Raw genomic sequence first — 12,683 nt, forward strand, 5'->3', positions numbered from 1 at the left:
CTTCAGCTTTCTGTGATGTGTAGTTTATGCGAGTCTGAAAAGTAGACTAACGTAAGCTTTATTTTCTTTCACAAACTCGGCCTTTTTCCTCAACTTTTTTTTTTTAATGAAACTTTATGAAAAGATGCATTTCATGGTCACTTTTAGTTTAGTCATTTCGACAGTCGTTGAAAAAATTAGCTTAACAGTTTTTTCTTTTTTTTATCTTAAAAAAACTGAGTTTCGGTTGTTTTTTTTTTCTTTTTTTTTTTTTATTGTTAAAGGAATGATTTTGTGGGTTTCCGGGTTTTTTCCGAGTCCTCGCGTCCCTACCTCCGGGCTCTTTGGGGCTTCAAAAAAGCTGCAAAATAAGTTGACTATTGTTAGCCGGGAATGCCAAAAGGGCGAGCTATTTGCTTTGGATGAAGCCTCGGCGGCTGCACGAGCGTGCGTGCAGCGAGTGCTTCAGTCAAAACAGTCAATGCCACCCGCTCGCGCTTACAGCCTGAGCCTTCGCAGTTGACCCATGCTAAGGTGAGACGAAGCATAGATGAACCACGCAGACTTCAAATTCGCGCGCGCATTTTAATTCGACATTGCCAATTCTTGCGAGGCGATCGGTAGCCGATAGCCGATATGCGAGCCGCGATCTAAGTAAGATTACTAGCCATGCCGAGCTGAGACGACGTAGGAGTCGGGACCCACTTTGCTTGAAAACGCGCGAACGAGCGAAAAACGTAAACAAACGCGACATTTTAACATGATCGCATCGTTTCCTGGATCTGCTGGCTATTATGCGAGGAATATCCTGCAATAATGAGCCAGGACGCTTCTAGTGCCGCAGCCGAGGTCGCGTACGCTTTCGTCGCAAAGCTGGGCAACGCGAAGGACCTTTCGCAGCTACTGAAAGCCGTCAACTTCAAAGAGGTAGCCAGCCGACAGAAATATTAATTGTGCTTCGATGATAACCCGTCTTCGTTACTCCGACTCACCACACTCTTCCCCGTTGTCTGACTTAGGTGGCTACGGTGGAGATAAACGAGATCGGCATCAGGGTGATCGTTCAAGATGCCAAGTGCCTGCAGGCGATCGCGTTTGTGCAGCGCGAACTCTTCGACGATTACGTCCTCAAAGAGACATCGCTGTCGTTCGACATCAGATTATCCATCCTCCTGGTAAGAAGCGCCGTGGTTCGTCACTATCCTTTTTCTCACCCTCGGGCAGCTGTTCAATATTCTCTGAGACTGTATCGAGCAGATGCGCAGGCGCCAACTTTTCAATGCTTGTTTTTACGCTGTGTCTTGAGTGCCGTCGCACCTTCAAGTGCCGTCCGAAAGAGCTGAGCACAAGTCACGCTTTTTCTGACATGTGTTCCATCAGCTGCTCGCCGACAATTTGTTTTAACAGAAAGCGCGAGCGAGACAAGCGCTACACGAGTGAGCAGCATGCTTTCTTAGGTATGTCTATGCCTGCGTGATGCAGGTGCGCGATCTCATTTCTCAAGTTTACCGAAGTGGCACCCTCTCGAATGTTGCCATTATGATTTAAAATAAATTTTTGTTTAAATCCCGCGTTCTCCAGTAACAGTAACAACCTCTAATCTTTTTTTTTTTTTTTTTTTTTGGGGGGGGGGGGGGGGGGGGGGGAGGCACGCATATTGAGTCTAGATAGTTGTGAGACGATAGAGTACTAGCCAGGCATGCTAACCATCATTCGTTAATTTTCAGATATTATTTGTTATGAAGAAAGTTTTACAGAATCTGAGTATAGACATGTAATTAGCAAATTTAACACAAAAAAAAAAAGTACAGCGAAAGTAGGCATACTAGTTCCGGCCACAAAGTGCCAAAAGCAAGATATTCTTCACGAAAGGACGGTATTTTCTCGGTAGGACGGCAGTTGAATGCGGGTTTGAAGTGCCGTCGGACAGCACTTAAACGCTTTGCAAGAGCGCCGTCGGACGGCATTCTAGGTACTGCATTGTTTTTATGGCAAGGTAATTCGGTAAACAAACTAGTGTTTTAGTATTAAAATGTTAAGCCGAAAAAGTTCATTAAAAGAAACAAAACAAACTAGGGTTTCATTTTGGTGTATTTTTACGCGAGAGATATAATCCCGGCTGCTGGCTAAGGACCTCGGAAAACCAAACAAAAAAATGCCGACAGTGTCCCGTCGTTGGCTGGCTACGTATCTGATAGGCACGATATCCGTCTGTATACACTGGCATTCATGAAGGACATTTTTTCCAAGAAATAATTCCAAATACAAGGGTTAAAAGAAGACTCCAAAAAACAAGCTTAATTGTACCTGAGAGTAATCTAGCTGGTGATTGATCAAGCTTGTTCTGGGGAATGCTTAGATGGGTAATTTGGCTGGTGCAGCACAGCCACCAACCTGGCATCTTGGTGTCCATCATACACTAGGGGTTACATGCTGAAATGATGCTTGTAAGATTGGAATGGGTAGAGGCGGAGATCAAAGCTAGGAACAGTTCCAGGGTTTTTCAGCACAAGCTTTCGCTGTGGTAGGCCAGAGCAGTTCACTAGACCACCAACCATCCATCCTCTGTCTCTCTGTGTGGTGTTTCTAGAGAAGTAAAGAGTAAATGTGCATAGCTTTTGTCTACACTCAAAGTGTGAGGACGCCTTGACTGGTGTGCACATTGCTGCACGCAAGGACAGCATTGTGAAGTGGCCATCATAAAAGTTGGCCAGGGCCATAAGGCTATCACACAGGTGTAGACACACTACATCAAAACAGATGCAGAGACAAATTGACTACTCTATTAAACAAGAGAGCCAACTATAGGAGCAAGACAAATTGCAAACACATTGTCGAGTTCTCAGGGAAGTCTTAAAGAGGCACTAAACTACTTTCTGTGATAGCCTTTTTGTGGTCATAATTATATATATGGGCTCTAAGCATCCTACAAAACCAAATGTAACATCTATACGTGGCTGATTTCTCTCTTAAGACTGGTATCGAAGACCGATTACATCAGAACCATCGCAGAGACTTCAGGGTGCCGTTGGACGAGAAGAAGAATCGGTCGTGCATAAATGTGATGTTTTTTCTTTTTTTTAGGGTGCTTAGATTGAAATATAACCATAAATAGATTATCGCAGAAAGTGGTTTAGTGTTCCCTTTAAGAAGGTGCAGAGACGCCAGGAATTCCTTTGACGAGGTCATGCTTTCTCCCACATATCTTGTTTTCACTGGTCATGCTGGGAAGGAAAAGCTTCGGAAGGGGATTGGTGGCCGAGTGGGCTAGCGCACACCAGCTCGGAGCACATGGAGCGAAAGCTTGTGCTACAGAACCCAGGATCCTGGGTTCAATCCCCACCCCTGCCCGTTTCGATCTGGATGAGTGTCGTACCGGCGTGCGGTCGTGTATCACTACTGCGTGATGCATGTTAAGACTCCAAGCTAGTGGTTGTACTGCACTGGCTAAATTTCTTATCCACAGCTGGGAGACTCGTCGCCCATTGAGGCAGACCAAATTTTAGGCTGTATCAACATACACACAACCCAATTTTTTGGAAAAGCTTCAGCTCTCTTTTGCAAACACTTCTGAGGGCACTTTGTGTATCACCCTGAAAAAATACTTTTGATATTCGTGCTTTAAGTGGCCCAACAAAAACATTTAAGCTATGTTTTTCTTAACTACAAAACCCCTTTCATTTCCCTTTGAATATTGACAGGCAGTGACTAATGTGTGTGCATGTGATCACTGCATTTAATCACTACTGCACTGGCTGACTCACTCTTCTACAGTGGGGAGACAAAATTCATGCTTCATGTTTTAATGTAATAAACCTAAAAAAATTGTAATCTTTCTTTCTTCTTTTTTTTTTTAGGAATGCCTTACAATGTTTGGATCGACAGGCTCTGCAGTGTCGACGCGACTCTGCTATGCGGGTTACGGAAGCCCGCTCGTGCTTTTGTGAGTTTTTGCTTTGCTTTGCTCAACCCTTGCCAGATAAAAGCAGCACCTGACAACAAGATCTTCTAAACCATTTTGGAGTCGCTGGGACTACGAGCGGCAGAGTCATGAAGACACATTATTATCTGTCTGTGCCTAGGTAATGTGCCAATAAGTGCATAGCTGCGGTGCTAGTCCTGTATGAAGTAACCATTCTCAGGATGACCATCCTCACACCAGGACGTGATCATCCTGATTTTGCAACCCGATACAATAGCAGATGACACTTGTCCCGTAAGCTGAAATAATGGTAATGCTTCAAAGAGACGTCTAGTCGAAAACAGAAGTGGGGGATGGCTGCTTGGCAGGCGGGACATGCCTCCGTGCAGTGCTTCTCTCATGAAAGCTCTCATTCTTGCTGTGATGGCCTGGAATCATATCCTGCTTAGTTTGCCAATACTCTGTTAAATGTGAGTTATGGAAATGGTGCTATGGGAATCCTTCTATCTTTGCAGAGCAAAAATGGAACAAAGCCAAGTAGGCATGCATACATTTTGTTTGTGATACCTAGCTTACTTGCCTTTTGCAGTATTTGTTTCTGCACATCTTTAACTTCATCTCCTCTCTGAAGGGATGCAGTAGTGAATGTTGCAGCTTCATCTTATAGTTGAAACACATGGAGGAGGTATCATGGGCAATTCTGACCACGTTTTAATCCTATCAAATGCTTCCTTTCTCATCATTGGATTAAACATTCTATGAACTGTTGACACTAGTGGCATGCCAACAGCATTCTTTGTGCTTAAAAGGTGTAGCCACAGTCGTACTATAGTTTACAAAATCACCTCACCCCGAGGTGTGCACCTTGAACTACTCTTGAGGAAGCTCAGATAACTTAACTATTTTGAGGTATATATGAAAGATGACTGTTATTTTCTTCCTTTAACAGGAATAACTATGTAGCTTTAAACTACATTTTAGTTTGTGCCATTTTCTACACCTTATTCTTATAAAAGGCTACAGTAGGCTCATTAATTCAAACTTCAACTGGGGCCTGTAAATTTTTTTTTAGTTAAAAACACAATTGAAACGATAAGCTATTAGATAGGCGAGTAATGCAAGAAAATATTTATATTTACCGTGGAATACCGTGCATCCGCCCACACCACACTAAGCACCCATTCCCAAATTTGTAGGATCTGAGAAAATACACGCAGTACATTTATATGCAAAATTGATGACCGGAGAACGGCCCATCCCCCATTTTTTTGCGATTATCTCCAAAGTTTGAGTGGGCGTTTGTCCGGCATTTTACGGTAGGTAGGTAAATTTTTCGAGAACGGCACTGTATCTTGCTAATTATAGATTGTTTGCAGTGCCGCTAGTGTAGTTCACTGATTGGATAATGAGGCCAGCGCGCACTTCCAAGAACCCACCCAAAACTTGTGAACAGGTAGGAATTTGCTGAATTGGGTGTTGGAATAAAAAGATGTAAATATGCACCGAAAATAAAGCAGTCTGCCAAATAATCTGGATTTATTTGATTTTGCATTATGAAGCCTTCATGTTTAAATTATTAAGTGTCTACTTTAGTAGAAGTTGAATTGAGCTACTTCAAAAGCAGTGTCAACTTATGAACTTACTTTGCAGCTTCGATAAAAAAAAAAGTATAATATTTTTCAGACTACAGGTATAGTCCTCGCCCAGTGTGTAGCCTGCACGTGGTTCCTATTCCACACATTAAATGGGCACAGCCCGCACCTTGATAAATGCCCGCTTTATTAGCTCACAAAGAAGCTTGCATCATACAGAAATCATTATTAACACACTTTATCATTCGCAAAAAAATTCGTCATGACTCATCATAATGAACACTGTAGACAATACAAATCCTTGTGTAGTCCGCTGCGCATAAAATTTAAACTTTTACACATGTGTATATCAGATTACTACGCTTATCGTGGGTATGATTCCTTTCAGCCTCGAAGAAGCAGGGGTTGTGACCGACTGCGAAATTCGAACGCTCGAGTCTACGGGCGTCATTAGCTTCGATCTGTCCAGAGACAATGTCATTAACGTGGTCATCTTTCGTACGGAAATCCTCAAAGAAGTCTGGGCTGAACTAGACGCCTCGAGCGACGTCCTGGAAATACTCATCTCGCCTGATGAACCATACTTCAGGCTTACAACGTTTGGAAATGCGGGCACTGTGCAGGTAGGAAAAAAAGTCGTCTTTCTACAGTCTTGCCGTTTCATTGGATCCATCGGCTTTGAGCATGTCGTATGTTTATAAACCGACGGCAAAGTGACTGATGGGTTTTGGGAGGGTGGATAGAGACAGTTTGTCAGTTCCTTTATTGCTTGACGGTCTCGTCCCAATATAACATACGCGCCCGTTCCCCCAAAATTCAAAAGTTGTCCGTAATAACCAGAAAAAACGACGCACATATTTACCCAGTTTGTTCCCGAAATATTTGTCTATATAGCCTGGGTATTTATATTAACAGGGTCCATATTAACGAGACATTACTGTACCCTTAAGGTTACTTGACACACAGAACTGAAGTACAAATTGAAAGAGCAGCATGCTCACTGTGATGCTTCCAAAATATGTCTGACTTTGCAGAGACCCTAGGCAGCTGTATTGTTCATAAATTCTTAGCCCGACGCTAAAATAATATACCTCAGCATAACTTGGCACATGCTTTGCGAGCTAGCAAAATATGCTTCAAACGCTTGTGCACCGAAGACGGCGACGGCGAAGGGCTCTTTATCAGCGCGTTGTACACCACCATCAACATATAACCTTTTAGGCCACTGATACAACATAGAGGCATATGTAATGATACCAGAATTTAAACATCAAGTCCTTTAATATTTTGGTTTAGTTCCATAGGCTTCCCACAAAAGGCCCCAAAGGCCTTTTGTGAAAAGAGAGAGAGGAGGCATTGCAGTTACTCGCCTGCATATCCTGTGTCGCCTGCTGCCTCGGTGGCTCCGAGGCAAACTGCCGACCTATGGTCAGCAGGTTCAAATTGGGGTCGAGATGCCTGGAATCCAACGGAGACTTATTGTGGAGAAGGCGTCACGAAAAAATCCCCGTTCGGCCAACAACATTCTCGTTCCTCTGTTAGGGTGTGCCAGATGCCCTTTGTTGGTTTTGCCCGTAAACCCCCCAATTTTTCATTCTCCTCCGTCGCCTCCATCATCTGCTACAGCCGGTCCTATACAGGCTGTTTCCAGCATTCCATTCGGCATCACGGACGGTGCTGCACGCTTTGCAAAAAGTCCCTGAAGGTTGTTACCGGGATTTAACAACTTGTAGAAAATGTCTGGGAAGAAGGTTCGCATTATGTAAAATGAGAGCCATTACCATTTGCTCTAAAATAGGTTGACTTATGGGAATGTAGTCCAGGCATCCACCTTTCTGCAGAAACCAGGGATGGGCAGTACTTCAAATACAAGTATTTGAAATACGTATTTCAAATACTTTGTGTATTTTGCATTTGTATTTAATTATAAATTGGGTAATGTAATTGACGTGTGTATTTAAATACTAAAACGTGGGTATTTTAAATTCCATTGTAATTAAATACAATTTTGTGGGCAAAAATACATTCCTCAAATTTATTGTCACTGTCCAGAGCAGGAAGAAAACTATGTTCTGCGTCGAATGCAATGAAAACTACGTTCTGCGTCAATCAAGCACAGGCGTTAAGTGACTTTGTGATTACGTTGCTAGTCCAGGGCAAGAATAGTGACGAAATCGACGTTCACAGGCAGACTGGCTAAATAAGTGCCTGTAACAACTTGTGATGCTTTCCAGCCTTATTTCCATCTATATTTTTGCCTGAAACATCCTATGCGCAGGTAAAAAAATAAAAAATAAAAAAAAAAACAATAAAAAATTATCTAGCTAGTGCGCGCGTCTTGGTCGTCTCGGTTCTTCGTTGGTCTATACCAAAATGTAATCGACAAGAGCAGCTGCTTGAAGCTCTGTACTTTTTTCACCTATTACGTCCAAGCTGATTACATTTTTTTGTGATTATATCTCTATTACGTTACTAGAGCCTCGCACACTAACTCCCGAGTCTGCGATGCAAAATTAAAATGAGATACCCAGAAACCTGTTGCAGGTGCCCTGAAGCCGCTGAAGCAAATTTTGAGGAATGTATTTGGAAAAGTATTTGGAGGAGACCAAATGCATTTGGTTGTATTTGTATCTTGTACTTAAATGCTTTTTTGGAAATGTATTTAGATTTGTAATTAAATACATTTTTGACGAAGTATTTTGTATTTGTATTTCGATACATATTTGCATGTATTTTGCCCATCCCTGGCAGAAACGTATGTAGGCCGAAACAGGAATTGTGAAAGGAATTTGGGAAATAACGAAACAGAGAAAACATGTGCGCTCAAAAGTGTGATCTTAGCCATTTGCCCTGGGACACTGATCATGGCATTTACATGCTCAGACCCTGGGCACAGATTCCAAGTGCTGGTTTATTTCCACGCTACTAAGCGTGATTTTTCAGAACATGCCTGCTCACAGCAACAGTGGGTTATCAATCAGGAAATGCAGGAGATTAAGAGGGGCAGTTATGCGTTACATAGTAGCACAAGCTGGCAATTTTTTTTATTGAAGTAAAAACAACGGCAGAAAAGACGGAAGACTTGTAGAAGGAGTACACACACACTCTTGCGCTGTTTTTCCCACTTCCATATACCAAGCAAACTAGCCCAACTTCATGCTTTGTTATTTTTTTATGCAAAAATGAAAGTATCCAAAGCCAGAGTCTGTATAGAAAAAAACCAGTCCCCTCTAACCTTATTTTTCTGGTGGCTTCATACTTTCCAGGTGGACTACTCAAAAGGCTCTGAAATGATGGAGACATTCCAGTGCAAGAAGCAGCAGAAAAACTCGTAAGTGTTTGAGACTTTGCCAAGATCTGTTTCCGGCAGCAAATTCGCAGTCAGCACCCAACACTTTTGGTGTATGTATGCTCATTGTTCGAAAGTTTTAAAAGCAGCAAAAATTACTAGGACAGAGACGAGAAGTTACACAGCAGAGGGTTCCTTATGTTGTGCAGTCTCTTATCTCTGCAAAGTTTTCGGCACTCTTCAGACTTGAGTGGCGAATCAGCTTGTCCAAATATCGGAATCACATTCTTGCAGTATACTGTATTTATTAAAACATTAAGCAATACATTCTTCGGAGTTGCACCCAAAACATGCATCAGCTCACCTGCATTGTTGCTTTTATTTATTTCGAAATTTCTATATGGTTTTTAAGTGAATGGGACATATAGTAAACATGCCCATGGCAGTGACATACAAAAAAAAAGGTGCACTTCTAGTTAAACTTATATATGGTTCCAAGAAGTATAATACAGCACTTCCTGAGTTCTGTAGCAGTCGGGCATTGCCGAGCCGACTCTTTAAAAGGGCTTGTTCTATGAAATGAAGAAGGGACAATTAAAATGATATAGGTACTATAGGATCAGTAGTGTTGACTGTATTATACCCGAGCTTTCATGGGGTTTTTTGGGGTGGATGTTCCTTCAAATTGCTTAATTTGGCAAGTCAAATTTCAAGCCAGACTTCTGAAAAAATTTTCATAATGATTTTACAGCGGAGCTGTTAAGGGCTAGTTTTTTGAGTATTATTGTGTCCGCTGCCAAACAAATGTCGACACAAAACTCCAGACAGCTACCGCTGTCGCTCATAGATGGCGGCAAACTTTCCAGCCTTTCCACTCTGATTTTCGCCAAAGTGGAAAGGCTGAATTTCTCTAGGCGTCGTCCTAGAAGTCGTCCTCAAGGTCGTCCTAGATGTTTTCCTCGAGGTCGTCCTAGAAGTTGTAACTAAGGTTATCCTAGACGTCGTCCTTGAGGTTGTCCTTGACAACGTCCCTGAGGTCATCCTAGGCGTTGTCCTCTAGGCATTGTCCTCGAGGCTGTCCTAGAAGTTGTCCTTGAGGTCGTCCTAAACGTTGTCCTAGACACCGTCCTCTAGGCGAACCGTTCTTGAGGTCAACCAAGAAGTCTTCCTTGAGGTCGTCCTAGACGTCATCCTCTAGGCATCTTCCTAGACGTCGTAAAGATAACAGCTTCGCTGGCCCTCCATCTTCACGTGAAGTGGAAGGGCTCTACATTTTTATTTTACATTGATTTTTGGGTCTTGGAACACAGATCAAGTTTGGAACTCGTTTGACGACTTTTCTGTCTTTGAACACAGATATGTCAGTTGCCTACCAGGCACAGGTACTACTTTGAAACATTTCACAGTTTCAGTCAAGAATACTTGCAGGCGCACATTTTAGTTGAAGCTCAAAACATTTCTAATATAATTATTTAATATCAAATTCCTCTTTTTTACATACAGTTACAAGCTGCCACTGATTAAGCAGTGTTCCAAGGCACTCAACCTGTCAAGCAAGGTGGCTATGCGGACAGACCAGTTGGGACTCATCTGCTTTCAATTCCTCATCAGGACTGAGGATGGCACTGCCACATTTGTGGAGTACTATGTTAGTGTCTTTGCCCATTTTACATTTTTGGCTGTGGTGTGCCTATACCACAGCCTCACTTCTAGAGTATGATATCTGCTAGAATCACCACATTGGGTAACCTATCAATACCCATTTTCACCTCAAGAAAAAAAGGAAGTTTTGCGCATTGTTCATACGCGGCACGAAGCAGTTCTTACGAGATTTGGTTGTCAGAAGAAAGAGCCATGCTTTTGGCATCTGGAATGTGTACGTTTTGACAAGATAATATAAGTATAATCTAAAATTCAGCTACATATATCTTAATTATTCGCATAAAAGGGTAAATTAGTAATGCTCCACGAGGAGCCAGACTTGTTTTACAAGTCTGGCTCCTCGTGCACCTTTTTCAGGTGAAAACAGGTAAAGTGGCTCATGTCTCCAAGCTGTTGTTGGACAGCTGCATAGCTTATTCTCAAAAGTTCAAGCCCACGCAGCAGGTAGCCAAGCATTCCGAATTTAATACAGTACATTTTTATGAAATTTTTGACCAGATGAGCTGCATCTTGTTAAATTTTAATGTTTGTGTCTGTATGAATAAGGTAATTCTTACAGCTGTTCTTAAATGCGTTTTTTCATACAAGATTCTGCAGTTTTGCTTTGCTTTTGATGGGAAGCGATAATGTAGTCGTGTTGAGATTTCATTTTCCTTTTATTCTCTAACGTTCTATTTCGTGCTTTCAGTGTGCTCCAAACCTCGATGACTGAGATGTCATGCTGACCGACATTTATGGTGTGCTTCTCTTCAGAAGGACGTTTGAATGCTCCTATAGACTGAGAAACTGAAAGAAAGGAGGAGACGAAAGTACGCGGGGATGTTAGAATGCCGAGCTCTGGTTGGCATGATTAGTGGGTAGACGTAAACCTAGCTGCCTTTGTCTCCACTGCACTTGTTGAACGCGTTGGGATGCGGAACATCGGCGTCTGGTGTTTGGCTCTGGCATTCGAATACGTTTGACGAGAGCAGCAGAGACAAGGGTAGCTGGCTTTATGTCTACCACAAATCATTCGAACCAGAGCTCAGCGTTCTGACTTCCCCGCGCGCTCTCGTCTCCTCCTCTCCCTTAGTTTCTCGGCGCATAAACTACGGCGCACGACAAAACTGTACATTTAATAAAAGCACATTTTTAGGCACATTTTAGAAACATGGTCTTGCCTTGTGTGTGCTTTTGAGCATTACTAGAACTCACCGGCTATTCTAACCTTACCCACAATAAATCCGTGCTAAATGTTTCATTAATGGGTGGCATCAAAGGGGGGGAATTATACCCTTCACCGATCTCCCCATGTACCCCCCCCTCTCCCCCCTTTCCCCGTTGCCCCTCTTCATTAAATAGCTCAATGTCCCTGGGCAGCCTAAAAAAGTGCACATCAATGGGTTTGGGTGTGTTTTTTGTAAGTTTTTCAGAATCGTATTTTCACACTCAAAATGGCAGTAATTTAGGTGCAAATAGAGTAATGTGTTGTCCATAAGAAGTTTGACTACTGTAGGTAAAGTGTGACGATGAATATACCGAAGAAATGCTCACAGTGCAGGCGAGCTAATTTGCATTGAACATGATGGTAACCCTGAGAGTGAGACCTCTTTTGCTGTTTTTACTATGTTCTCCCCGTCTCGGGGTTTCTATGCTCGATAGTTTCGATGCATCATAGTTTGTATGGTTGTCCAAAGTCATCTATTCTGTGAAGAACAGTCCAACTATATTTGGAAGACGTTGACCTATTCTTAAATTGCATAACTTGATATCTTTATCAATGTACAGTGTGTCAAATTTCAAATTTGACACGCTGTACAATTTTTTTTTAAATTTCCCGGGGCCGTGCTGGCCCCGGAAATTTGAAAAAAAAAAAAAAGGGGGCTAGTTGGTTTCAGTTCAAAACAGCTCAGACCTAAAAGAGGAAAAAAACTCGTAGGAGCCTCTGGGTCCTGGCTCTGAGTGTTGTCGCCTCCCCCCCCCCCCCCCCCCCCCCCCCCCCCCCCCCCCAACTCCCTAAACGGGGCCCCTTTTTTTTTTGTTTTTTCCTGGTAAAAAGAGGGATGCCATAAAGTTCCCTTCTCTAGACGAGCTGATGTTTGTGAGCTCATTGTAAAAGACTGTGCTAAAGCAACAGAATGTATGCATTGCCTCCCTCCCTCCTTGTTGGAGGGAGCAAAGCTGTCGACGCCGGCGGTCTCGTTCAGGTCTCTTCTAATTGAAGCCGGACTGAAGGACAGTCAGAGAGTTCTCTATTGTA

At 42.7% G+C, this 12,683-nt stretch overlaps 1 protein-coding gene across 1 annotated transcript; it reads left to right on the forward strand.

The window, feature by feature from the left end:
• The first annotated feature begins 617 nt into the window (after window positions 1-617).
• LOC8036192 (cell cycle checkpoint protein RAD1) lies at window positions 618-11,620 on the forward strand. The gene is made up of 7 exons (XM_002401892.5): window positions 618-906; window positions 999-1,154; window positions 3,837-3,922; window positions 5,882-6,116; window positions 8,760-8,824; window positions 10,286-10,430; window positions 11,133-11,620. The coding sequence occupies exons 1-7, from the start codon at window positions 796-798 to the stop codon at window positions 11,154-11,156; spliced, it is 822 nt and encodes a 273-aa protein (XP_002401936.4). The 5' UTR covers window positions 618-795; the 3' UTR covers window positions 11,157-11,620.
• The last annotated feature ends 1,063 nt before the right edge of the window (window positions 11,621-12,683 follow it).

Source organism: Ixodes scapularis, unplaced genomic scaffold (assembly GCF_016920785.2).
Source record: "Ixodes scapularis isolate PalLabHiFi unplaced genomic scaffold, ASM1692078v2 PGA_scaffold1__304_contigs__length_218370807, whole genome shotgun sequence".
NCBI classification, from domain to species: Eukaryota; Metazoa; Arthropoda; class Arachnida; order Ixodida; family Ixodidae; genus Ixodes; species Ixodes scapularis.

Excerpts from the sequence above, each read along its gene's own strand:
- LOC8036192 (XM_002401892.5), top strand. The coding sequence starts at position 796 with ATGAGCCAGGACGCTTCTAGTGCCGCAGCCGAGGTCGCGTACGCTTTC. Across the intron at positions 907-998 it reads AAGCCGTCAACTTCAAAGAG|GTGGCTACGGTGGAGATAAA; the intron begins GTAGCCAGCCGA and ends TGTCTGACTTAG. Across the intron at positions 8,825-10,285 it reads AAGAAGCAGCAGAAAAACTC|TTACAAGCTGCCACTGATTA; the intron begins GTAAGTGTTTGA and ends TTTTACATACAG.